Source organism: Apteryx mantelli, chromosome 6 (assembly GCF_036417845.1).
Source record: "Apteryx mantelli isolate bAptMan1 chromosome 6, bAptMan1.hap1, whole genome shotgun sequence".
Taxonomy (NCBI): domain Eukaryota; kingdom Metazoa; phylum Chordata; class Aves; order Apterygiformes; family Apterygidae; genus Apteryx; species Apteryx mantelli.
Genome location: NC_089983.1, coordinates 29,788,164 through 29,813,404, shown reverse-complemented (window position 1 = coordinate 29,813,404; position 25,241 = coordinate 29,788,164). Strand labels below are relative to the sequence as shown.

The 25,241-nt window shown below is 35.9% G+C and overlaps 1 protein-coding gene across 1 annotated transcript in view; it reads left to right on the top strand.

Annotated features, from left to right (window-relative positions):
• The first annotated feature begins 1,220 nt into the window (after positions 1-1,220).
• Positions 1,221-25,241, top strand: part of LOC106499228 (sodium channel protein type 2 subunit alpha) — a 60,138-nt gene continuing 36,117 nt past the window's right edge. The window contains exons 1-13 of the mRNA XM_067299113.1: positions 1,221-1,317; positions 2,816-3,134; positions 6,305-6,431; positions 8,978-9,068; positions 10,861-10,989; positions 11,673-11,764; positions 12,674-12,946; positions 16,439-16,502; positions 17,069-17,210; positions 18,042-18,248; positions 19,460-19,750; positions 23,043-23,423; positions 24,421-24,553. Of these exons, the coding sequence (XP_067155214.1) occupies positions 2,868-3,134; positions 6,305-6,431; positions 8,978-9,068; positions 10,861-10,989; positions 11,673-11,764; positions 12,674-12,946; positions 16,439-16,502; positions 17,069-17,210; positions 18,042-18,248; positions 19,460-19,750; positions 23,043-23,423; positions 24,421-24,553 (2,197 nt within the window). The 5' untranslated portion in view covers positions 1,221-1,317; positions 2,816-2,867. The remainder of the gene's footprint in view (positions 1,318-2,815; positions 3,135-6,304; positions 6,432-8,977; positions 9,069-10,860; positions 10,990-11,672; positions 11,765-12,673; positions 12,947-16,438; positions 16,503-17,068; positions 17,211-18,041; positions 18,249-19,459; positions 19,751-23,042; positions 23,424-24,420; positions 24,554-25,241) is intronic.

Below are 25,241 nucleotides of genomic sequence, written 5' to 3'. Positions count from 1 at the left end.
TTCTCTTCACCTTATACCTAGTAATATTGTAGACCCATGCTGAAAGTTGCTGAGTTTTGAAAACACTATCTAGGTACAATCAAACTGTTCTTCCTCTCACCACAATTGGCTGTGAAACAGATTATCAATATTTGTCCCCCTCTTCACTGTCCTCTTGTCAAAGCACCAGAAGTGGCTTTTCTTTAGCTACTGTATTCATTCCTTTTCCATTCCTTTCTCACTTTATAGTGACCCTGTGCGCTTTGTTCCTTGCCACAGCATCTCTAATCCTCTTCACAGCTGCATAAGGGAGAGAAGTAAATGACTACCTGAAGGACTGAATCTACAGATACAGGCATGCGCTGCTTGAAATGTTTGAAAGAGATTGGATATGCATGAGAGTAGGAGGGAATGGTAGAAAGTTGATGGTAGGGAGAGAGAGAGGATAAAAAGAATGATAATACTGCAGAGGGAGGAAGAGAAAAGGAGCTAAGAAAATCAGTTAGCTAAAAAATACAGATAAAGCAGGAGAGAAAAAAAGGGAGAAGATGGCATTTAGATGGAGTGGGGCCTGAAGATGATGTCCCATTGATTTGCCAGATAGGAGAGGCTTACAAGGCTCTTGATTCTGTATCTAGTCTTGCTCACTGCTAATAGTGGCTGATTTCTGTGCAGAAATTTGCCACTGCAGTGAACATTCATACCTGCCATCCTTCCCTTGCATTGCCGGGTTTCCCGGATGCTTAGACAGAATACACATCAATTATATTGTTACATGAGAAAATTGATACAGGCTGTAGTTCAAAATAATCCAGACTGTTGTGAGTCCCAGCAAGTGCTTTAGTTGTATGCTCTCTGGGCAACCTACGTTTTTGCATTTATCTGACTTTGCTGTCCCTCCTACTTTCTCTTCTGTGTCATCTTCACAGCTGTGGTCTCACTAGCTGATACATATTCGAAAGAATTTTGGAGAATCCTGAGTCATGGTCGGTTCTGTGCAAGCGTGAATGTTAGTCCCGGAGTCTCAGTTTAAGCAAGTGTTTGAACATGCAAAAATTCTCATAGAAATCTAAAAACTGTTCCTGACAAGGATTTATGTACATATATCAGTACCATCTAGTGGCAGTAAGAGTTATAGCAGCCAGTAGGCTCCACAGGAAATGCTGGATTTGACTTCAATAACCAGGATCCTTTAGCAGGAAGTTAGGTGTGGTCTTCAGAAGGAGAATTAAAAAAAAAAAGAAAGAAAAAAAAAAGAAGGAAAAGACATGATGGAATTTTAGCTGCAGTCTTCCTTGGTGCCATTCCAAACCCACTTAAGTGCAAGAGTCTACGCTGGTAATGAATTTTTCATTGCTTCCTGCAGTATTAAGACAGGGCTATGCCTTTTTTCTGTAATTAACAATAAAATCTAACAGGATTCTGCAGCAGGACCACTTTTCTTTTCCTAATTAACCCTTCTGCTGCTACTAGCCTCTGCATGTGTTTCAGCAGCAGTTTTCTAGAGACCGTCCATGACAGAATGCACCAGGTGCGTTTGACCGCAGTGGCAGAGCATGTTCCCCAGGGAGACCTGCAGGAGCTGGGATGCGTGTGCATGTGCCTGCAGATGGAAATGGCTATGTGCATAATAAGGATAACGAGGAGAAAACATCGTGTTGCAGTTTAGCAGGCTTCAAAAATACGAATTTGTTGCAGCTGCGCTGGAGTCTGACAGATGCATGTGTGTTTAGTGTGGCAATAAAATATAGGATCGTACTGATTGTAGTCTGATTATTGTATCATTTTAATTTGATAATTGTTTTGGGGTATGTTGTCTTGCAAAGAAGATGCTACTTTTTTATTCTATTTGCTGTCTTTTTAATGTGCTTACTCAGGATAAGGATTCTTGAGAGAAATTGTGGAAGGCTATGGCAGAGATCAAATTTATGATTTCATATCAAAGTATCTGCATTGGGAATATTTTCTATTTGTTGTTTTTAACCAAGCTGTCTGGAGGCATTAAGCAGAGATGGTTCTGCTCTTGGTAGTGAAAATTTTGAAAAATATATACAATTTATATGATATCACACTTAAAAGAGCTAAAAATGCAGTGTCTAATGCTTAAAGATAATTTTTGCTTAATTCAGAAATTCTTCCAATGCGCAGCATGTTGCAAGGCAGGGGATCTGAATACAGGTGTCTATGCCCGATTCCTTGTTTCCTGAGCTGGCAGCTCTGCAAAGGCAGCATATTTGCACCTGAACAGGAGGAGCATGTCACACTGCTTTCAACTGATCCCTCTGGCCTTAAATGTCAGTGGTGGATTCTAGGAGTCATTTCTGGTCCTTTTAGCTAGAGGGAGGGTTCATCCAGCATACAGCTTTTAGGATAATGAAGAGGTGAATTGGCAGTAGTCTCACTCCTCAACACCACACCATAAACACTTCAAACTGTTGATTACTCACAGTGAATGTGCTGGAAGACATCTCCTACCTTATCCACTGGAGTGATCAAACCATTACCTTTGGAAATGAGAAGAAGTCACTATTGTATTGTATGTGACATTACTTTATACAGTTTATAGAATTGCCAATCTATCATCTTCAGAAGCACTAAGAGAATTTTAAATGAAACATTTTAAGAACTGATGCCTTTGAGACACCTCCAGGAGGCCAACTGCAAAGGAACATGGTCTGTCTTGAAATAAAAATGAACAAAAAAATCCTCCTTTTGGATGATGATTACTGTATTTAACAAGTTGTCCCACAGAAAATTACATAAAGGTGTATTCCTGTAAATTGCTTGTGACTATGTGTGTTGCTCTAAATTTTTTCTGTGTTTTTTATGTTTTTAGCACTTTTTTATGAGAGAGGCTAAACAGTAATTAAGAGGTGCAGGATGAAAAGATGGCACAATCAGTGCTGGTACCACCAGGACCTGACAGCTTCCGCTATTTCACAAGAGAATCACTTGCAGCTATTGAACAACGTATCAGCGAAGAAAAAGCTAAAAAATCCAAACAAGAACGCAAAGATGATGATGATGAAGATGGCCCAAAGCCAAATAGTGACCTGGAGGCAGGAAAGACACTGCCATTTATTTATGGTGACATACCTCCAGGAATGGTGTCCGAACCCTTGGAAGACCTGGACCCATATTATATCAATAAAAAAGTGAGTGTTTATTACTAGTGAATGGTATATTTCTATCAGACTTTAAGAAGATTAAAATACAACAAACCCTCTGATGGGCATAATATTTCAACTGCTTTTGGCCCATTCTTTACTTCTAATTATGTTATTCCAACTGACTTCATTGGCAGAAATCTCAATTGTAAGAACAGAAGTTCCTAATGAAAGTTTGCAGAACCTAGTTTGTAGGTAGAGATGCATTTGGGTTTTTTTAATATATTTGGCATTTTACTCTAATTTGTAGCTTTCAGTGTTTTACACGCAGAAAAATTATTGAAGAAGTAGCACAAGGGTTATTTTTAGAGTGTTATTATTTTATTAATTGCTCTATTATAAACATGAAAGGAGCAGATCTTCCTTAACAGTTTCAGTGTTTTCATTAAGAAACACATTTCAAAGGTAGCTAAACACCTTCTCACTAACTTTCTTCACTGTCATGTGGAAAGCCAAGGTCTTATTCTCTTTTTGCTGGGGAACGATGAGGAATATGCAAAGGTTATTTCTCAGGTATATGCCAGAGATTTTCCTCTTTCATGCTGTACTCTAGAGAGGCATCATATGTCTCTCCTGAATATTCTGGGTGAAAAATTTTTCTTATCCAGATTCATGATGTTCTATGATTGTTGTCAAAGAGGGGGTGTTTAAAGAGGCAAATAAATAAAGAGGAGGTAGGAATTTCTCTTGCAGTTTCCACAAAATAAAATGTTATGTTATTTGAAAAAAAATTGTTTAAATATTTTATTAAAAAAAACACCCAACCCATATCTTTTGTTTAAAAAAAAGTCTTGGAGACAAGCACAATAGTGCTAAACTTTAGACTTTTGTGCAGCTGGCCTTGGGTTTCCTCCAGATTCCCAGTCCCGCAGATTATGGCATCACAGCTATTGCACCATCATTATTCTACCAGTAAAGAAAGATCTACTGAAATTCTTTTGATTTTCCATCTTCGTCTTTTCTACATGTGTAGGTAAAGTTCTTCTCTGTGGAAATTAGTGAATAAAAACAAGTGAATTAAAAAAACACACACACAAAAATACTTCAAAGGAAAAGAAAGACACCCCCCAAGAATTTTTAGGAGTCAAACTTGAACTAAGGAAAAAAAGAAGTGAAGATCTTCCTTCAGGAATTAGGGATATGCCTCATCACTCATATGTTCCTTTGAGACAACAGCAATATAGGCATATCATGCTAAGCTAAAGAAGGAGAACAGCTTTAAAAAAAAATAAGCTGTACCTTAAATGTTCAGTGCAGCATTCTTAAAGCTCATTTTATGCTGTGGATAACTACGAGTTAAATTTGAAAACTAAGTTTTCAATTAAGCACTGTGTTCTGCTCCTTTTCCTCAAGTGATTAATCCTGTTGAGGTCTGGAAGTAAGGCAAATGGTATTTGGGTCAAAGTGCTGTTCCATTTCCTTCCTTCTTTCCCAGTTCTGCAGTAATAAAAATACCGATTTCAGTGCTGGAAATCCTGAAGTTAGCACACGCATTATCATGCTTTGGAAACCAGAAGAGTAATTCTGCAATTAACTGTGAAAATGAAGTAGACTCCTTCTTCTGAATTGCTTGTTTGAGTGAGACAGACACAGTCATTGTGGTGGTGTTTTCTGAAAGCACAGTGGTTTCTAGTTGGAGATTTAAGACCCTAAAGTACGTGCTTTGCAGTCATAATTTCTCTTGATATTTTTCTTGCTGTCTTTGTATATCTTTGAACAGCCTTGTTTATTTAGGTCAGGTTCCATTTTAAACTGTAATATATCTTGATAGACCAACATCACATAAGTGGTGCTTCAGTGGAGGTTTTGCCAGAGGAAAGGCAACAGTATTTGAAAATCTCTGATTTTGGCCAGAGTTTCTTGAACTCAAGGAAGAAAGTAATACAGTTGAAAAGCAATGGTAGTGAAGGTAGTATTTTAGAGACCAATTCTTTCTCCTCTCCAATTAAGGACCAAAATATGCCGTGAGAAACAGTGGGTAGCTGGGAACAAAAATATGTTCAGTTTGGAAGAGCTGAAGTTTATGATTTCCAGCAGGGGAAGGCATCATATTTCCAGGGTTTCAGCTGCTGTATTTGGCACACCTGCTCGGAAAGCAGAGCAAAATCTTTACAAACGCTGCCCTCTAATCCCAGCTGAGGCAGAGCATGGCTACTGGCAGTGCTCCAGCTTTGCATGGCTCATGGTCCCTTTGGGATTTCTAGTGCAGCCAGCAATACTAGCTGGATCCTCTTACCTTCAATGAGAACGAACTTCCACTTTTGGCTGTCCTGTGTGGAGAAAGATGATAGAAACAGATAGTAATTTGCTCAAATGCATGCAAATGTAAATATTTAAAAAACTTGCTGCATGTCAAAAAAAGGCTTTATCCTTCTTTATTTCCCAGGTTTTAAGAAAGCTATTTAAGAAAGCTAATAAATGCTATTTTAATGCTGGCAGTATGTATGAATTATTGCTGAAACCACAGACAGACAGTGAAAATAAATGGATTATTGAATTCTGTATTAGGTAAAAGTAAATTATGACGTAAAAAATAGACAGAATTGCAGGTATTAAACTCTCAAGAAACATTTGAAAAGAGAAACAGTATGTTATTCTATTCCTAAAATACAGAGAAAACAATCCACTACATCGGTGCTATGTCTAAAAACTGGTTATCAAACACTTGCAATTTCATTTGTTTTTATGAAGATCATTCCTGAATATCATGTCACTCCATTGTAATATTGTATTGTACTTAGCTGATTTGATAATTAATGCTGGTATCTCATCAGGAAAGGCTGAAGTTTTAATGACTCTTATAATGTTATATATCTCAGTATATATATGTTAAAAGCTACACAAAGTACACTAATACTTCAAATATTATATACCTTAGTACCTTATATACCTGTGGCTCTGTTTTCTAGCTAGCAATATCTGGATTGCTTATGGTTTCTAAAATAACTTATTAAAATGCTTTCATCTTGTAGTAATTTGGCTGGATGCTGCTATATGTGAACTAGACAAGGAGACTCTGACTGGGGCCGAGGGGTACAAATGAAAGAAGATTTTGACCAAATATAGTTAGTACTGAAATGAAAATTATGCTGGATTTGAAAGTTGTAATTGTTGATATCTTTTAAATGCTATTTTTCATTCTGTGTTTCTTCTTCCAGACCTTTATAGTATTGAATAAAGGAAAGGCAATATTCCGATTCAGTGCCACCTCTGCCCTGTACATGTTAACTCCTTTCAATCCTCTTAGAAAAATAGCTATTAAGATTTTGGTACATTCATATCCTTTTCAAGTGCTTAGTCTTAAAATTGTAGTGAATGAAATATTACTTAGTATTTAAATCATTCTCTGGCACATGTCCCAGGATGGACGTGATCTACAGTGCTTTGTCCCTTTTCTCTCTCCTATTTCTGTCTTCTGTTCTTTCTCTTCTTCCCTTTTTGCATTTATGCTCATTGCTGGATCTTAATATAGTAATATCAGAAGCCAGACAACCAGTCTTCTTCCTCTACACATTTCTTCCTGTGTCTTTTTTCTTCCCTCACCCATTTCTTCTTTTCCCTTCCCTCTATTTTTTCTGTAGTGTTCAAATCTTTTTTCATCTTTTCCCCTCCTCCACATTTTTCACAAACTGCAGATATATTGCTCAAAATCCTTTCAGTCCTTCCCTGATGTTCTGCGTTAAAATTGAATCTTTGATTCCAGGTTTTTGCTTGCATGACTATTTAGTAAAAATATGGTTTCATTATTCCTTTTCATTTCATGATTCACATCACAATTGCAGAGGATAGGTTGATTTCTTGTTCTATCATACATTCTCAATCCTGTATGTATCTTACCTGTCTATTTTATTTCTTGATCATTATTACTTTATGTCTTTGTAATCCTATAGTCTTCAAGTAGGTCATGAGACTTCCATGTTGTAGGTAGAGGATTGCAAAGCTAATGCTAGTAGTTGCATATCTAATTCTATCATTTTGTCTTTTTCAGTGTTTCAATATATGACCACAACAGGCATCCCATTGGTCTGATCCCAAATGCTAACATGAACAGTGAGGGCATTGACTCACTTACTTAAGTCTGCTTAAGACTGGCTTAAGCAAGTCTGCTTCCTTAAGGAGCAAATACAAACATTTGCAATATCACATCTCAAAAGAGTCTAACATATACACTCTGTATTAATGAAAGGGGTTTTATGTAGCATTATCTGTAGGGATCCTATGATCATGTCGAATAAATGCTTGAAATAAACTTTTTAAATTTTGGTATAGTGGAAGTCTGTTAGTTGCCCTAGTTTAATATGTGATGAATGTTTGTATCAATGGCTAGCCTACAAATGAATGCAAAATTACTCACAACTCTAGGTTGTTTGGTTCATGTTTGCTTGCTACAGGTGTCACAACAAATATGCATTTGTCAATTATGTGACACTTTTAAGCATGTAACAGTATTACTCTATTACACAGAATAATCGAAAATCATGGAACTGACACAGCGGAAGTCAGAATGTTTAAAAATGTTGTTTAAAATTATGGAAAGGTGTATTCCAGTCATCTCTCCATTGGTAAAAGAATAGTGAGGATTTGCAAAGCTGAGAGGGTATTTAATCAAAAAAAAATTCAAAAGCCTGTGCACAATATAGGAATGTTAAAAAGCTTATAACAAGTTATTTTATATGTTTCTGAATAGGTCTTAAAATACTGACCTTTCTCTTCTGCTTCTTTTATATAAGAATTATATAGCAAGAAGCCTTATTCTGAGTAAAAGATCTGAAATATTTTTACTGAGCAGAACAACTCAAAGGATTGCTGCATGTCATGCCACAACAGTTTGACGGTTCAGAAAGTAGAAATATTTACTGTCACTTGAAGATTGTTTTTGTTAATCTAGACGTGCAAAGGAAACTTTGTGAGGGGAGTGTCACTGTACTTTCCACCCCAATCTGCTCAAGTTTCTGGACAGGAGCACCATATGAACCTGCATTTTAGTTCAGAATCTAAAGCTCTTCTCAAAAATCTAGCTGTCTTTCTAATTTTGGGTGATGGTGCCATCATGTGGATGTTTTGTGTATTATCTGTCTGCTTTTCATTTTGGTGTTTGTTTTATTTTCATTTCTAAGATGAATGTCACCTGTCATAAGAGCCAAGGATGTAAATCCAGAGCAGTTCAGTCAAAATCAGTGAAGTTACTTATGACTTGGAACTGTTCTGGATTCTCATTAGATTGCTCTTTCTCAGAATATAATGTGCCTTCCCCTCCACCAACATTTATATCACTGAAGTCATATATAAAACAAACATGGATAACTTGATTTTTGCCCTAGAATTTTCCTATACTCTTTCCTACAAAATGATAACTCTAGCTTTCAATATGTGTATTATAATGTTAAGCAAAAACTTTGGTATTTGACATTTTATGGTGAAACATAACAGTATTATGAAGAAAATGTTTTCATTGTTTTGTATTCATGAAGCAAATCAGATTTATCTAGATCCTCCAATACAAATGCTTGTTGCGTCATTACATAATGTTAGAAGCCATCAGTTTAAATTTTCACTTTTTTATTTCAAAAGAAAAAATTATCTGGGACCTTCTTAAAGTTAATGTTTTCTTTATATCTTTCAGATTTTCTAATTCTCAGTGCATGATTTTTCTCTTTTACTTATTAAGCAATGACTATGGAAATTTTAAGATACTCAGGGCTTTTCCCTGAGCATCAGCAGAGCAGTGGAGGGATAAATAGCTCTTGATACTGGAAATCTGCCAAAACAGGATGTTATTTGATATTATTTTAAAGAGATTTTCTGGCTTACATTCCTTAACTCCTAACCTACATTATTCAGCATGCTTATCATGTGCACTATTTTGACCAACTGTGTTTTTATGACCATGAGTAACCCTCCAGACTGGACAAAGAATGTAGAGTAAGTTAAATGGATTTTCTTTGAATAATATTCAGAAATCTGAAATTAACTGCTGTAAATGATTTTATATTAATAAGGATGACATCTACTGACAGCAGCTGCTTTGTGGCATATGTTTTCAACAGCTATTCTGATGCTAGTTTCTTCTGTGTAATATGAAGTCAATACATTTTACACTTCCCTCATAATGAGTTGTTAAATTTCCATTCTCTATTTGCAGTACTAAATGGGGAATGTATGAAGAAGAAGGTGGCTTTATGACAATGCAAAAAGTGGTTTATAAATATTTTCCACTGTATTCTCTATTGCATCTGTGTAAGGATGTGGGGGAATATACCCTTCTGTCTGTATCATGTAACCATTATAAATAAAGGGAGTGTCTAATGGATGACTATGTTCACCATTAGGCAGCTTGCCTTTACCAAAGACAATCCAAAAATTACAAACTTGTAAAAAAAAAAAAAAAAAGAAGCTATTGGCTAAGTATTTAAGGGGTTGGCTATTCTTCCCATGGGAAGCAACCCCCAGAAAGGAAAGGTCCAGCACAGTGTCGACCCCTAGATCCCCATACACCACTGACACAGACTTTGTGATAATTCCACGGCTGTAGGCCACAGTTTGAAAAAACTGCTCTTCATGGTGCTTCATTTTTACAATAGTAATTTGTGCTTCTGCTGTTTCACTGTTATTGCTTTCGATGTTATTTATCAGATTAATCTGCAGTTATTAGCAGTGCAATCATAGCTCTATTAAAGTCGATGGAAGTATTGTCATTTTGAGTTCAATACGAACATACATGTATTTAGGATGTCTAGCATATAGTGAGTATTTATGAGTAAAGATAGCTAGCTTGAATATTTCTTCATGTCATTATATTGCGTCAACTAGATATACAACAGAAGTCCTGATTATCTGTTGAGTAGATTTGTGCAGGAAATTAATTTTTGTTTTAGCGGTTGTACTGAAAAAAATCACATGGGGAAATTGGTTTCTGGTTGACTGAAGTCTGAAATCCACTCTGAGCCTTTTAAACAGTTCAATATGAAACAGCATGTTTCATCTTCTTTTCCGTTGAAGATAAAAATGAAAATAAATTTCAAGATGACATTATTTAAAGATGGAAAGTTTAAATCACTCAGAATGCCAGAATTAAATATTTTCACTTTTTAAGTTTCAACCATATTTTTTCAGTCAAAATGAGTAGCTGAATTTTACTGGAATTTGTAAAAACTTTTGGTTGATCTCACATGGGATTTTGCATCTGAAAGTACTCATCTCATTCCAGTACTATATGCTTTTCTTGCAGAATGTGAAGTACTGAGCGTGCTTACCTGTAACAAAGTCTATGAGGACTGATGAGGGTTGGCATATTGCCAGATCCTGCTACTAACCAACATTTTGGCATAAAAGTACAATTAGAAAGAAAAAAAAATTAGTCTAGAAACTTCTCCTGAAACCAGAACTTAATCATCTCTGTGCTGTAACATGGATTCAGTTTGGACATAAATGTGCACCAATGAAATAATGGGGAATTTTGTAACTGAGTCATTGGTGCGGATTATAGAATCTGAACTTCCCCTATGGGTTCTCATGCAGTCTCTTGATTGCAATTTCATTCCCCCCCCCCCCCCCCAGTAAATTCTGCAGATGTTTAAAGTTGGTTATATCTTCCATTAAATTCTTATACAACTTAAAGAGAAGAAAATAATGAGAATAGAGCAACTAGAAAGTATAATGTATAAAGATCATATATATTTGTTTCTATAAATTTCATTTTGCATATTTTCCTCAGATACACATTCACGGGAATTTATACCTTTGAGTCACTTATCAAAATTCTTGCACGGGGCTTCTGTTTAGAAGATTTTACATTTCTTCGAGACCCATGGAACTGGCTAGATTTCACTGTCATTACATTTGCGTAAGTCTTCTACTTGTTTTTTTTCCTCCTCTTTTTTTTTTCTGATAGCTTGAAATTGGTGACTAAAAATTGCCTCATATTTTGTCAGCCAGAACATTTGGAGCCTGGACTTCCTGCAGTTTCAATATGTTTCTTCTACCTCTTTTGTACAGTTTAGTGTTTCTAACTAAGCATGTGCTGCAGAGGCCAGTATGGTGTGTCAGCCCGTAAGGATTGCCAACGCCATCAGACCGAACTGTTCATATCCTGTCTTCTTTCTGTACACCAGAATTAAAGGCATCCTTTTGACTTCCTGTCATAAACTACCAAATTAGGTTTCAAAAATTAAGTCAGTGATGTGGTTTACTTTGGCAAAATTTAGTTTAATTTTATGATCAGAAGCATATTAATAATACAGGCAAAACGCAGTGAAAGGTGAAGAGGTCTTGATGAAAGACCCGAGTAAATAGGATAAGCTCTGCCTCAATTCTGAATAACTGTGATTTAATCCTACAGGTATGTAACAGAATTTGTAAACCTAGGCAATGTTTCAGCTCTTCGAACTTTCAGAGTATTGAGAGCTTTGAAAACTATTTCTGTAATCCCAGGTAAGAAGTAGTTGGTGTAAGGTGTTAGGCCCCTCGTATCTCCAACTGTTATTTGTGTGCTGTCATTGTGTTTGTGTGTGAACTCCCCTATTACAGATATGTGACAGAGTTTGTGGACCTGGGCAATGTCTCAGCGTTGAGAACATTCAGAGTTCTCCGAGCTTTGAAAACAATATCAGTCATTCCAGGTGAGAGCTAGGTTAAACACTGAGGCTGACTTTTGTTCCACTAAGGCTGTACTCACGTTTTTAAAGCATAAGCCTTGTTGTTTGCTAAACATTGCTAACAAAATAAAAAAGCAGGAATCAAGATTAGTAATTTTATTTAAATTGATTTCTGCTTCTTTAAGATTAGCTGTATTTTCTTTTAAAAAAATCAGCCTTTGAGTTTAACAATTCTTGCATGAGATATTTGCAGTAAACAGCCTATGTGATTTGCATCTTATGACATCAAGCTTTCCTTTACATGTTTTAAAAATAAGTTAATTTTAAGCTTTCATAGTGATGCAAATTTTATCATTTATTGCAGGCACTTGATATAGAAACTTTAAATCAGTTTTGAATGTCATGTATAAAAAATAAAACTATAAAGGATAGCATGGGCCATGCATGGGGAATTGTTTTAAAGATGTCTTTCTTCTCCAAACCATCACCCCTTTTATATTATAAGAATATTATCATGAGGTTATCATTCACAGATGAATTTATAATGTCTTTGTGAGGATTTATTAATACAGAATACTTTTTAAATGGTTCATATAAAAAGGTTTGGGCAAGAGGCATCAGTAAAAGCAAATGATACTTTTCTATGTAGGGTTGAGATATAGCATGAATAATAAAATCACTCGTTTTGGCATAAACAATGTTTTGGGGAATGTCTACTTTTTATTTCCGTACACTCTCAAGAAAGCATAAACTTACAGCTTTTCATTCATCTTCACAAATAATCAGGCTTTTCATGAAAATTATTGTATCACAAACATTAGACTCATTTAGTTGTCATTTTGCATGCAATCTTTATCTTGTCAGGAAAAATCACATGATATTTTGTGTTTAGTATCTGTTTAACATCGTAATAAAAGTGTTTTCTCTTTGCAGGCTTGAAGACTATCGTGGGAGCCCTAATTCAGTCTGTGAAGAAGCTCTCGGATGTCATGATCCTGACTGTGTTTTGTCTGAGTGTATTTGCACTAATAGGGCTGCAGCTGTTCATGGGCAACTTGAGGAATAAATGCCTGCAGTGGCCTCCAGACAATTCTACTTTTGAAACAACTGTTATTTCCTACTTTAATAACTCTATAGGTGAAAATGGTACATTTATTAATACAACAGTGACAACATTTAACTGGGATGAGTACATCGAAGATAGAAGTAAGAATTAATTATATAATTTACTGCATTGTTTTGTCTCGAAATTTTAAAAACAGATGCAAAAGCATGCTTGTATATTTCCATTGCAATTAAAATGGTGTAATCTGGCCAAAAGACGTAAAAACAGAGATTTAGCAACCCAGATGCATCAAAAAATCCACCATGTGTAGTAAATAAAGCAACAGTCATAATGTGTATTAACATACTCATAACAACGTGCTGGGTGCTGAAATGTCTTTTTACCGTTTAGTAAGTATGACTTTTAGGGCATATCTACAATGCAGCACAATGCAGAGGTTTCCAAGCTATTTTCAAGCCTGCTAAAGTAGTGTGATGGTCCTAATATGGAATCTGAAATCTAATATAGCTACATTAGCACAAGATAATGTCCAAGATAATGTCCAAAATCATAAGCCCATATTTGAACATCAATTAGCTCATGAATCCTTCTAGTAATTTTTCCTATGCACCTTCTTCTAGCAAACCAGGAAGCAGATTGCATGTTATATATCTTTTCATTTGTTGCTAATATGTGGAAAATCAAGAAGCTAACATTTTAGTCTCCTTTATACCTCATAATGCAGTATTTTCTCTGTCTTAGGTAATGTCACTACTGCATTAACAAAAATTGTTTTAAAATTCAGGTAGAACAACTCTGAAAGTTTTTGCAATACCTTGCTACTCTGTCTTTCATGATGGTAGATAGCTTCTGTCTCTTCTATTTACCTATTTTATTGTATTTAGTGTTTTAACTTTGTAATTAGGCACGACCTTAAGTTTTTTATAAAGTCTGCATAAATGTTGTAACTGATGCCTTTGTCCACAAGGTATTTGGGTGTCTAACTCCTATAAAGCACCTGGCTCTCAGTGACTTCTATTGAAAGTTAGGAAACCTCAGTTTAACAGCTAAATCCGTTTGGATCTGAGTCTCATTGCCTTATAATCTTTTAATACACTTATCCTCTCAACATGCTAGTAATATTATAGAAATGTTGGATTGGAAGAGATGTTGGATGATAACCTATTCTTAAAAACCTCTGAAAAGAGATTCTGTTCTGTTTTGTTCTGCTCTACTCTGCTCCATGCTGTTCACCCTTTAGCTTCTTCTAGCACTACATCACACAAATAGAAAGTTTTTTTACTACCTGACCTGTTGTGAATTTCAGATTGAATGTATTACTACTTCTCCTATGGTCTGAGAAATAAGATAATCAAGTCTGCTTTACAATAATCTTTATGATATTTTGAAACTGTTATTTTCTCTGTTTCTGGTGTTTTCTAAATCAAGCAAGCGTGTTTTCTATACCTCTTTTCACATTTTTTGCTCTTTTAGACTCTTTCCAATTAGTCTGTATTTTTTTAAAGTGAGGTGCTCAACCTCTTACTTTCTACTCCAGTAAAGGTACAAATTAGAGAGAAGTAATTAACTCATGTCCCATATATGCAACATTCCTATTAACACATTTCAAAATTACACTATATTTTACATCAGCACCATATTTATGACTCACAGTCAGCTTGTGGTTCATGACAGTCACAGCATCCCTTTGTACTGCACTGGCTATGGCCTGTGCAGTACACTGTGTAGACAGTTACAGTCTATTTTGCACTTTGTATTTGATTTTTCCTTGTCAACAGTATCATTTTCCACTTGTCTCTATTGAAATAAATCCAATTGCTTGTAGACCAGCTCATCAGTTTGTAAAAGTCATTCTAAATTTCAGTCATGTTCTCTCCTAGCTTGATGTCTTCAGAGTACTTGATGCATGTTCACATTATTCTGTCTTGAATTGGAAATGAAACTTGTTATGAAAACCTTGCATAGCGCAGATCTCTTTAGGATCTTCAAGAAAATGCCCTCCTAAGTTAACACTGGGCCACTGGTAACTGCTCTCTGAGAATAATTTTTCAAGTATTTTGTGATGATTCCAGCCAGAACATATCTCCTTAATTTGCTTATGAGAGTGTCATGTAGGACTTGTTCTCCTGGCTGCTGTTGTGTTAACAGCTTAAGCAAAGAAGAAGTCAGGAATAATTTTGTATATGACATATTTTGATAAACTCATATTGACTATTTTTTAATTACTTTGTTATCATCTGTGTACTGACAAAATGATTTTTTTCCCCCCCAAATACTGGGCTGAGAGTTAAGCTGATTGGATATTCATCTGGGTCCTCTGCTTACCAGAGGAAGAGCTGTGCTAGATAGGAATGGGAATTAGGGACACAAACAATTTTGAAAAACCAGTTTGGTGCCTATCTGCATCTTTAGATGCCTAACCCCTATTTAGAAGCTTAAAATCTCTGAGAGGATATGGAAACAAGTCTCTTGAGGATTATGTGAGCAGAGTGTCTGAAGACCCACTGTTTTCCTATTGATATCTGAGAATAGATTGCTGGTGTAGAAGTTTTGTGCATAATCTCTCTATTTTTAAATCAAGCAGATCTTACGCTGTGTCCACTGTATAGTGGTGGTGGCAGAGTACAAAAAGTCAGTAGGAACTGGTTGCAGTTCCCTGATTGTCTGTTTAGTATTGGCCCCTAGCTAGTTTGTGCCAGCTAAGCTAGACTGTGCCAGCTGGCAGTGGATCTCAGGGAACCATCTGCTTCCTGGGAACAGCCAGAACATAACCTAATTGTGGCCGTTTCCCTTTAACTTAATATGTCACCTGAGCCAAAAATCTACGCTAGAGATTCCCATTTTACCATAAGAATCCCAAACAAGGAATTGATGGCAAACTGGTTTTCCTTTTCTGCCTTAAAGCAGGACGAAGAAAAGAATGTGTCTGAGGATTTTAAAACTTCCATCTTTTTAAACTATATTTTACCTAATTTTAATTGTTAGCCTAGCCTTAACGTATTCTTACCTTAGTTCTATTAACAAAATTCATATAGAAATTTCAAGTGGATTCTTCTAATGGAGAATTTTGCCTAGTAATTTTGTATCATGTACAATAAAAGCTTGATTTCTCCCTCAGCTCCTCAAACCGAGAGCCACTGGCAACTTGTTTTGCATGTTGTGTTGTGTTGCAAAGATTTCAAAATGTTTGCAAGTAATGTTTGGATAAAATAGTATGTAATGAATATTACAAATGAGTAACACTAAATGGTATTTATTAAAATGCATGAACAAAGACAGGGGATCCCTTATCCTTTGTCTTATTTTCCTGGCATTTGTTCAGTCATTTGCTGACATACAAAATTTGATAGTCTGTTAGTTGTATCTTTTTGATAGGTTACTGACAATTAACTATGCAACTGTCTTTCCATTTTCTAAATAGGTAGGCCAAACTTCAAGACTCTTTAGAAAATCATTTTCCTGTAGAACAGTATTTTCCATGCTTTTTTTTTTTCTAATCATCAGATATTCCAGTTAATCTGTTTCTTAGTTCTGTTTGTTTCTTTAAAGTGTAAAAGTCTATATCATTGCTCAGCTGGTATTAGGTAGAAATGATATCTTTCTTACCACTTTTTCTTTTTTTAAAAAAATAGATCATTTCTACTTCTTGGAAGGACAGAATGATGCTCTGCTGTGTGGCAATAGCTCAGATGCAGGGTAAGAAAATGGTCATTGTTTTTCATTGTGCATCAAGAAAAAATAATTGCCTACTCAGAATAGTTCAGGTGGTCAAGTTAAGCATCAACTGTACTGTACAGTTTCAAATTACCAGTGCTTTGGAATATGAAACTATACCTAAATATAACCATCTATGTGATTTGAGTTTACACTGGCATTTTCTCAGCATCTTAGGCTAATATTGTAAAGGTAACCACGTGAATACTGTTTACATAAATGTTACTGCCAGCTGGCTGACAACTGCTTATCATCAGCCGTGGTAGCTGACATTCTTCTGCTGTCCCGATGGAGATGTGTTGACATGACAAATTTGTGGGGAAGGGTAGCTTATTCTTAGTTATATTTTAAAGCATTGAAATATCAGTAGGAAATGAATTAAAAATATATCTTATTGATTTTCAATTTTTATCTTAGGTATGTAGAATAAAATTTTACTTGTTCATAATTTCATTAGCAACTGGTACTCCTGAACAATTTTGTGATTTACTATAGCATATCGTAATTTAGAGTAGTTGTTAAAAATAGCATTTCCTCTTCTTTTGTAGTCAATGTCCAGAAGGATATGTATGTGTGAAAGCTGGTAGAAACCCCAACTATGGCTACACAAGTTTTGATACATTCAGTTGGGCATTCTTGTCACTGTTTCGATTGATGACTCAGGACTTTTGGGAGAATCTTTACCAGCTGGTGAGGACTTACTAAAATAAACAGCACCATCACCAATACCATTACTACATAGTATTTGCATAGTTATTTTCATTCACGTTTCCCTAAGACCTTTGGGACAGAAATCATCTTTTATGTCATATATGTAAGCTGTCTAAAACAGTAGGGGCCTTGTCCATAATTTAGGTTCCCATGTGCTACTCAAATACATAATAATAAGAAATAGCTGTTATTTTATGGAGGTGGTTAAGCATTATTGGTTCCATTTCATGAATGAGTAAATGAACTGTAAATTCTTAAAACTTCTTGCCCAAACGTGCTGTAAGTAGATACTACAGTAAAATTGACTTGCAGTCCAGTACAAATATGTTGTCTTTGGAAAGGCTACATCACATTGCTAAACTACACAGATCCTAAATCTGAAGGACAATGTTGTTGTGCAGCATGACAATTCATACACTGCACGGTCTTTGTGGCACTGTAGTTTGGGACTGATGAGACAAGAAGGTAAGATGCTGGCTAGTGGCCCCTCTACTGTTAGATTTAAAGACTATGACATAACATAGAAGTATAGTGGGGGCAGCAACTGCTACTATGGATTCTCATTAGTAGAAGTTCTGAAGTATTCAAGCTATAGAATCTTATTTACTTTGACCATAGCAGACACAAAACTTGAATTTTGCCCATGTAGCCAGGATATAATGCTAAATATTTGTTTATGGAAAAATTAACTAAGCTTGTGCTAACACAAGCAATCTTAAAATGTATTTCTAAATTATAAAACAGATGCCACCATTTTATACAGTAATATTTAAAAGTCTGCTAAAAATGTGTATATCTCTTTTTCCCCAGACACTACGTGCTGCTGGGAAAACATACATGATATTTTTTGTTTTGGTCATTTTCCTGGGCTCTTTCTACCTGATTAATTTGATTCTGGCTGTGGTTGCCATGGCTTATGAAGAACAGAATCAAGCAACCATGGAAGAAGCAGAACAGAAAGAAGCAGAATTTCAACAAATGCTGGAACAACTGAAAAAGCAACAGGAAGAAGCTCAGGTATCCCTGTGAATTAAAATTCCTCCTTGTGATCAAATGTTTTATGACCATATGTGAGAATATTTTCACCCCCCTACTCCTAAGAATTTGTTACCTCCCATCTTATAAATTCCTTCCTTTTGCATTCAATCTTTAATTAATGTCTTCCATTGCACGAATTCTGCTGGCTTGAGTGGACCTTCTAATTAGTGACAAAAATGATAAAGAGCCAATAAGCTAAAATATTGGAATTTCAAATTGGAGATGAAAATGGAAATGAAGATGTGGAGAAAAAAAAACAGGAGTTCTGCTTATTTAAGTAACACAAGCAAAATTATTTTAGGTAGTGTGGGAGAAATATTTTGCTTCAGCAACACTTGGCTTTTTCTACTCCCTCCCAAGCTCTCTCAGCAGAAAGCAATAGTGTTCCAGTTTCAAAAAAAGCTGGAAAAAGCAGAGAAACTGGAGAAAATGCTTCTCTGGTACAGACATCATGATTTCATACTACTTTGAATCTTCTTTTCTTTTTTTGGAGATCCTGAAAATTTTAATAGGATAACTGATAACGTCTACTTGGCTTGTGACCACACAGAGCAAGAATTGAACTATGTCTTCCGTGTAAGCAAATGACTAAAGTCAGGTGTTTTTGTGACAACTTGTAAATAAATGTTAAACAAATGCTCTGCAAATGTTTGAAGCTTTGAAAAGCAACAGGACTCTAATAGCTTGCAGATTATCTCAGGTCTCTGATGATCATTTGCAACACTGAGATAAATAATGTTACATCACGTCTTGAACAGACGAGAAAGTATTCAAAATACAGCAAAATGGTGTAAGAAAATGTTGTTTCCTGCTAACAGGGATTTTTTCCTTTGTTTGAATCTTGATTCCTGATTTTTACATAGTTTTGTTGTTTAATGTAGTATCTGCAGGTGAAAAATTCACTGCAACAGATTGCTTCAATCCAGAGCAGATGCTTGTTAGCTTGGTTCTTTGATAGTGCAGTTCTCCCTCGGGCTGCTCTAATTTCTGGATTATGGAGCAGTGGCAAATTATTGTTCCTATGCTTTTTTTGCAAACTACACTTCTTATGATATGCTGGGTTCAGTGAATTGGGATCACTGCTTTCATTTCAAATTCTTTTCTTTTTTATGAATGGCAAAACATTTAAAATAGTGAATGGTGTATATTTGTATAAATGCTGTAAATTGCATATGTGCTTGTATATATAGGCAGCAGCAGCAGCTGCAGCAGCTGACTCGAGAGATTATAGTGGCGTAGGTGGAATAGGTGGATTCTCTGAAAGTTCGTCTGAGGCATCAAAACTGAGCTCGAAGAGTGCTAAAGAGAGGAGGAATAGAAGAAAGAAAAAAAAGCAAAAAGAACAATCTGAAGGAGAGGAGAAAGATGAGGAAGATTTTCACAAATCTGAATCAGAGGACAGCATCAGAAAGAAAGGTTTCCGATTATCCATTGAGGGGAATAGACTGACATATGAAAAGAGATTCTCTTCCCCACACCAGGTACCTTAGTATTATTACCTCTTAAACACTGATGTAATCTACTGATCATAAAAAAATCCAACCTGTAAAGTTGTTTGGTCAGGACATGAAAATCTCAATTTTTACAAAAGTTACCACAGATTGTTTAATATCTTAAATCAAAATATGACCAAGTTAATTAATACTTGCAATAAAAGATGAAAAGTAAGAATTTGAGAGTTTTTCTTTTTATTCTAAATTGATGCATGAAAATCAAAATAATGTATATTAATTAAAATAAATTGTATTTGCAAATTTCTTATTGAAAATGGACCTACTTCCTCATTAAGAATGATGTATTCAGCATGATCAGTGGATTCAAAATTTGGTACACACATACCCAGGAATTTCACATTTTCAGTGAGAAAACTGCTAAATTTGGGGTGCAAAAAACCTGGTAGAAATGGCATAAATGTTATTGTGAAATTTGATAAATTCATTGATTTGAGACTGTTAATTGTGTTATCTTAAGGTGGAAATATCTGCGGCAATGTATCCTTGCATGTGTTCTCCTACATTGATACACCAGTGACTCAGAAAGAGTGCCATCTGCATCTAACATCCAGACATTTATTTCATTTGATAGCTTTGTTATGTTATCCCTTCTACAGCTTTCAGTAGCTCCTCTTCATTTCTCCACCTCAGACTCTCCCCTGAGCAGTTCAAGTCCAGATCTCACATCCATTTCATCCTTTTTGTGCCCCATCATGTGACGTTTGCCTCAATATGCCTCTTCCTTTTGTCCCCACCTTCTTGATTCTCCCTGGTCTTTATGACTTGCTTTCTCCCTCTTTTTAGTCACTGTTACTGAACTCATTCCTTCCTTTTTTATCCTCTTCTGTTCCTGTCTCTGGAAAGCTTGTCCATCCCTAAAAAGATCAAGAGCATCCATGTTCTCTTCATGTATCACTTTTTGCAGCTCCCATTCTCACAGAAGTTCAGATCTCTTCATCTGTTCTCTTATTTATTCAGGACTGTCTTCCTTAGATCAGGCTGTCATGGGAATATAATGCTTCCATTCCTGCTAAGTTAACTCCTCCTTTCACTTCTTTCAACATATTTCTTTTTTTAATTGCACCGCATCCAGTTTTTTTTCTTGGTCTGCCACTGTTTTATGTTGTTAATTGTCTAATCTCTGTTAAGACTTCGTTGCTGAGTTTGGTTCATGATCCATTCTGTTCCTTCTACAGATTTTCACATCTACCTCCATTGACTTCAACTTCCATGTTGAAGACCCATCTGATCCCTTAGGTACATATTCTTACTTGTGTCTTCATTCAAATTGCAGCCTTAGCTCAGCTCATGCATCTTGTAAGAAATGAAGCACTCCTCATCCAACTTGCTTCTCCTACCTTTTCATCTCCAAGTTCATTTACAGCTGTTTATTATTGCAGTTTAGTGTTCCCCTTCCCTTTGGTTTTCCAACCCTAGTTCCTTTCCACTCTGGCTGCTGGCCACTACACTCAACAAAAATTCCACTCACCACAGTTTTTAATAACCTTTGCCTAGCCAAAACTCAAATTTATATCTCATCTTTGACATCTTCCTTGACATTTCACTTGCCTTCAACATAACTGACCATTCTGTTCTTCTTGAAAACTTATTCTTCCTAACATTCATGATTTGGTCTCCTCTCAGTTCTCCTGATTTAGTTGTGCTTCAGAAGATCCTTTTATTCCTTCTCCAGTTTTCTAAGGGATTTCCACTAGGCCCTGTTGATGGTCCCCTTCTCTTCTTTCCTTTTTTTTTTTTTTAACTCTACTCTGGCCCCACAGCTGTGAATCATTTTCAACTTGGACCTCTTTCCATGTCCCAGTTACTGCTGTATTCATCAAGAATGTTGTTGCAAAGAGCACTAACCATCATTGCTTTTACCTAATCTGCCAGTTAACATCATTACCTGTAAATATTTTCAGTACCATAAAACATATAGTGCCTAAAGCTCTTCCTAACCTGCCCTGTCTACTTACTGTCAGCAGCTCAAGTCCCAGCTTTGACTGACCCATGCCAGCATCTATGACCTCCTGTTAAGTTTTCAAACTAGTTTCTTTGTGCTCTTTCTGTATGCTGCCCCTCATGCTTGGAAGAAGCTCCCCATGAGTTTTCACAAAACCACTTCATTGCTTTCCTCAAATCCCTCTTTAAAACTCTCTTTTACCATGCTGCCTACAGAAAGCTTGGCAGGGAAGTGACTTCAGGTGAGCTAAGACTACTGTTTATCATACCCATCAATTTTGCCTCCTTGTACACCCTCTCTTTTTGTATCCATCTGTTGTGCTATACTTAGATAATAAGTTCTTGCAGCGTGCCTTTTTGTTCTGCATTTTGCAGTACCTAGAACAAATGGGGCCCTGGTCCATAAAGGGAAGTTACAGAAGAGAAACAAAGATACTGCTTTAAGTACTTCCGCTGTTCATAGAGGTCTTGAGTGAAATTAGGTGTTAACACAAGGTAGCAGTCCTTGTGCAGCAGTAGTGTTTTTGTCATAGCTGTCCATCATATGCAATCAATGAAGTCAAGAGAACCACTGATGTGAATAAAAGTTAAACACATACATAAATATTTGCAAGATTAGAGCTTTGTTTTGACTCTGATCCTGAAAAGAACCTCCCATAGCAGAACACTTACTCATATGAGTAAGTCAGTGAAGATTGGTGAGACTGTTCATACAAAATGACATGTATGTCTTCGCAAATTCAGGATAGCTAACACTTTTGAACAGTAATACAAACTTTAAACACAAGAAATACAAACTTAGCAGTACTGTTGCTATTGACTAGTTACTATTAACTAGCATCCCTGAAAATATATATATTTTTTAAAAATAGGTGGTGTTTGGGAGCTACCTCTATGTGCAGACTGAGTCTCAGGAAATGTGCCTAAAATTTTATTTATTCAGCTGTGCAGACTAATGCCAACTTGGGGCAAATAGTGTTTAGATGTATTTACTCCATTTATGAACAGTTGGTAATAAAACAAGCAGAATGGCAGAGAAAGCAATTCTGTCAAGCAGTTTCTTTTACTGTAATTAAACTGAATGATTTCATGTTTCCAAAGTAGTAAAATAACTAGTCTTTGTCTGTCACTTACATGCACTTTGTTTACTACCCAAAAGGGAGTGTATGAGAATGGGAGGTTATCCTAGTTTATTTCTCTGTAGATGACCTTACCTTTTAAGACATATTAACCATGTTTGGGTTTTTTTACCGCAGTATAAAAAAAATGTATTTAAAGGAATTTCCAGCTGATAATTATTGTTTTTATTTGCCTACAGTCTTTGCTGAGCATTCGTGGCTCCCTGTTTTCCCCAAGGCGCAATAGCAGAACAAGTCTTTTCAGCTTCAGAGGTCGAGCAAAGGATGTAGGATCAGAAAATGACTTTGCTGATGATGAACACAGCACTTTTGAAGACAATGAGAGCAGAAGAGATTCTCTCTTTGTTCCTCATAGACATGGTGAACGGCGCAACAGTAACATTAGTCAGGCCAGCAGGTCATCCAGGACAGTACCTCCACTTCCATTGAATGGGAAGATGCACAGCACTGTGGATTGCAATGGAGTAGTTTCTTTAGTTGGTGGGCCTCCAGCTCTGACGTCACCTACTGGACAGCTTCTGCCAGAGGTGATGATTGATAAAGCAGCCACTGCTAGCAATGTAAGGAAGTCTACAATAGCTCAGGCATGATGACCTCTCCCTGTATCATTAACTAGTATCACTTTGGAGTGATTCCCTTCTTGGCCAAGCTGTGAATGCTCCTTTCATATATTGTAGTTATAAGCTAAAGTAGAAAATGAAGTTGTCTAGCTCTTGTTAACTAAATGCATGAAAATATATGTTAATTCACTAGGAATTAACACAGTAGCATAGTAAACAATTGAATAAAGTAATATGTAATATCTTATAGTCATTAGTTCATTATGCTAATGGAAGACTTAACTCGGAGGTTCTGCATTCCTATATCTGACAGGTTTTCAAAACTGAAAAAAATTACGAATGAGATGTATTTGCTTAATGGAATATACTGAGTGAGAATGTAATTCTCACTGACCATGCATGAAACTTTTGAAGCAGCACTATTTGATATTACAATTTACATGGGTTGTGATAGCATTCCTATCGAATAGTTAATTTTTATAGTTAATTTTTTTGGAGATGTCAACATTATTAATTTTTTTTTATTTTGTTTGGATATGTGTGCTAGGAAATTAAAAATTTAATCCAAATTAGGAGATATCTTAAGAAAACATATTCACTCTATGTGCTCTCACAGCTGGCTATGTGGGCTGTGCATTTTCATATTTAGAAAAAGACTTCACTACCTCATTAGAAAGATATTTTTGGCAGAGCTCATTGACAAGCATTATGAAACTTTTTATGAAACTTAAAACTCATGAATCTGTTTTAATCTCAGCCCCGATTCAGCAAAATCATGGTTCAAAACACATACTTTAAGAACAAGAGCAATCCTACTGATATATTTGGCTATTTGCTATATACAAAGTTATGTAGACATTAGTCTTTGCAGAACTAGAATGTAAATGAAGCAGGGTGCAGGACAGCAGAATGTTTGAAACCATTATATTATTGCAATACTTTACAGTGTTATTAAATGAACAATTGATAGTCTATTTTATCAGTGTTTTATTTTCAGGGCACTACTACAGAAACCGAATTAAGAAAGAGACGATCTAGTTCTTATCATGTTCCTATGGACTATCTAACAGATCCTAGTGCAAGGCAAAGAGCAATGAGTATAGCCAGCATGCTTACAAACACAATGGAAGGTATGTAACACAGAATTTTTGTATGGCAGGGCTATAAAGGGCTACTGAATATATGATACATTATGTAGTAGTGATGTTTTAATATAGCCATGTTGATCTAAGGGTATAGGCAAGACAAGATTTGTAAGTAGAGGTAGTATTTTTATAAGATAGTCTGATATATTTGGAAAAATCAGCCAAGCTTTCACCATACAAACAGGTCTGAGATGGAAGCAGCAAACTTAAAAGTTAAATGCAAGTGGAGAGCAATTGCTCAATGCAGTGTTTCTCTAGAGGAGCTACCTTTTTGGGTAAAAGCTCTATTTCAGTTACTGAAGTGGCTATGATTCTTGCAGTAGAACAATCCCCTTCTACAGATGCATCAGACATGCTGTTTCTGAAAAAAATTCCGTGTACAAAGAAGGACCAAATTGCTCTTTCTGCAAGAATAAGTACAATGAATCTGAGTCACGGAACTAAACTACTACTTCTAACAAAGGGCAAAATGTTGCTTTGAGGCAAAAATGACTATGCCCAAGACAGCAAATGGGAAGGTAAAAATGAACAATTTTGCACATTTGGACCATAATACTGTGTAAAGAGTTGTCTGACTTTAGGGTAGTCCAAAGTATCTAACCTTCAAGAATAAAATTTGAAATATTTTGTTCCTGCTATGTTTGCCAGATTTCTAAGACAAATTTCTGTTTTG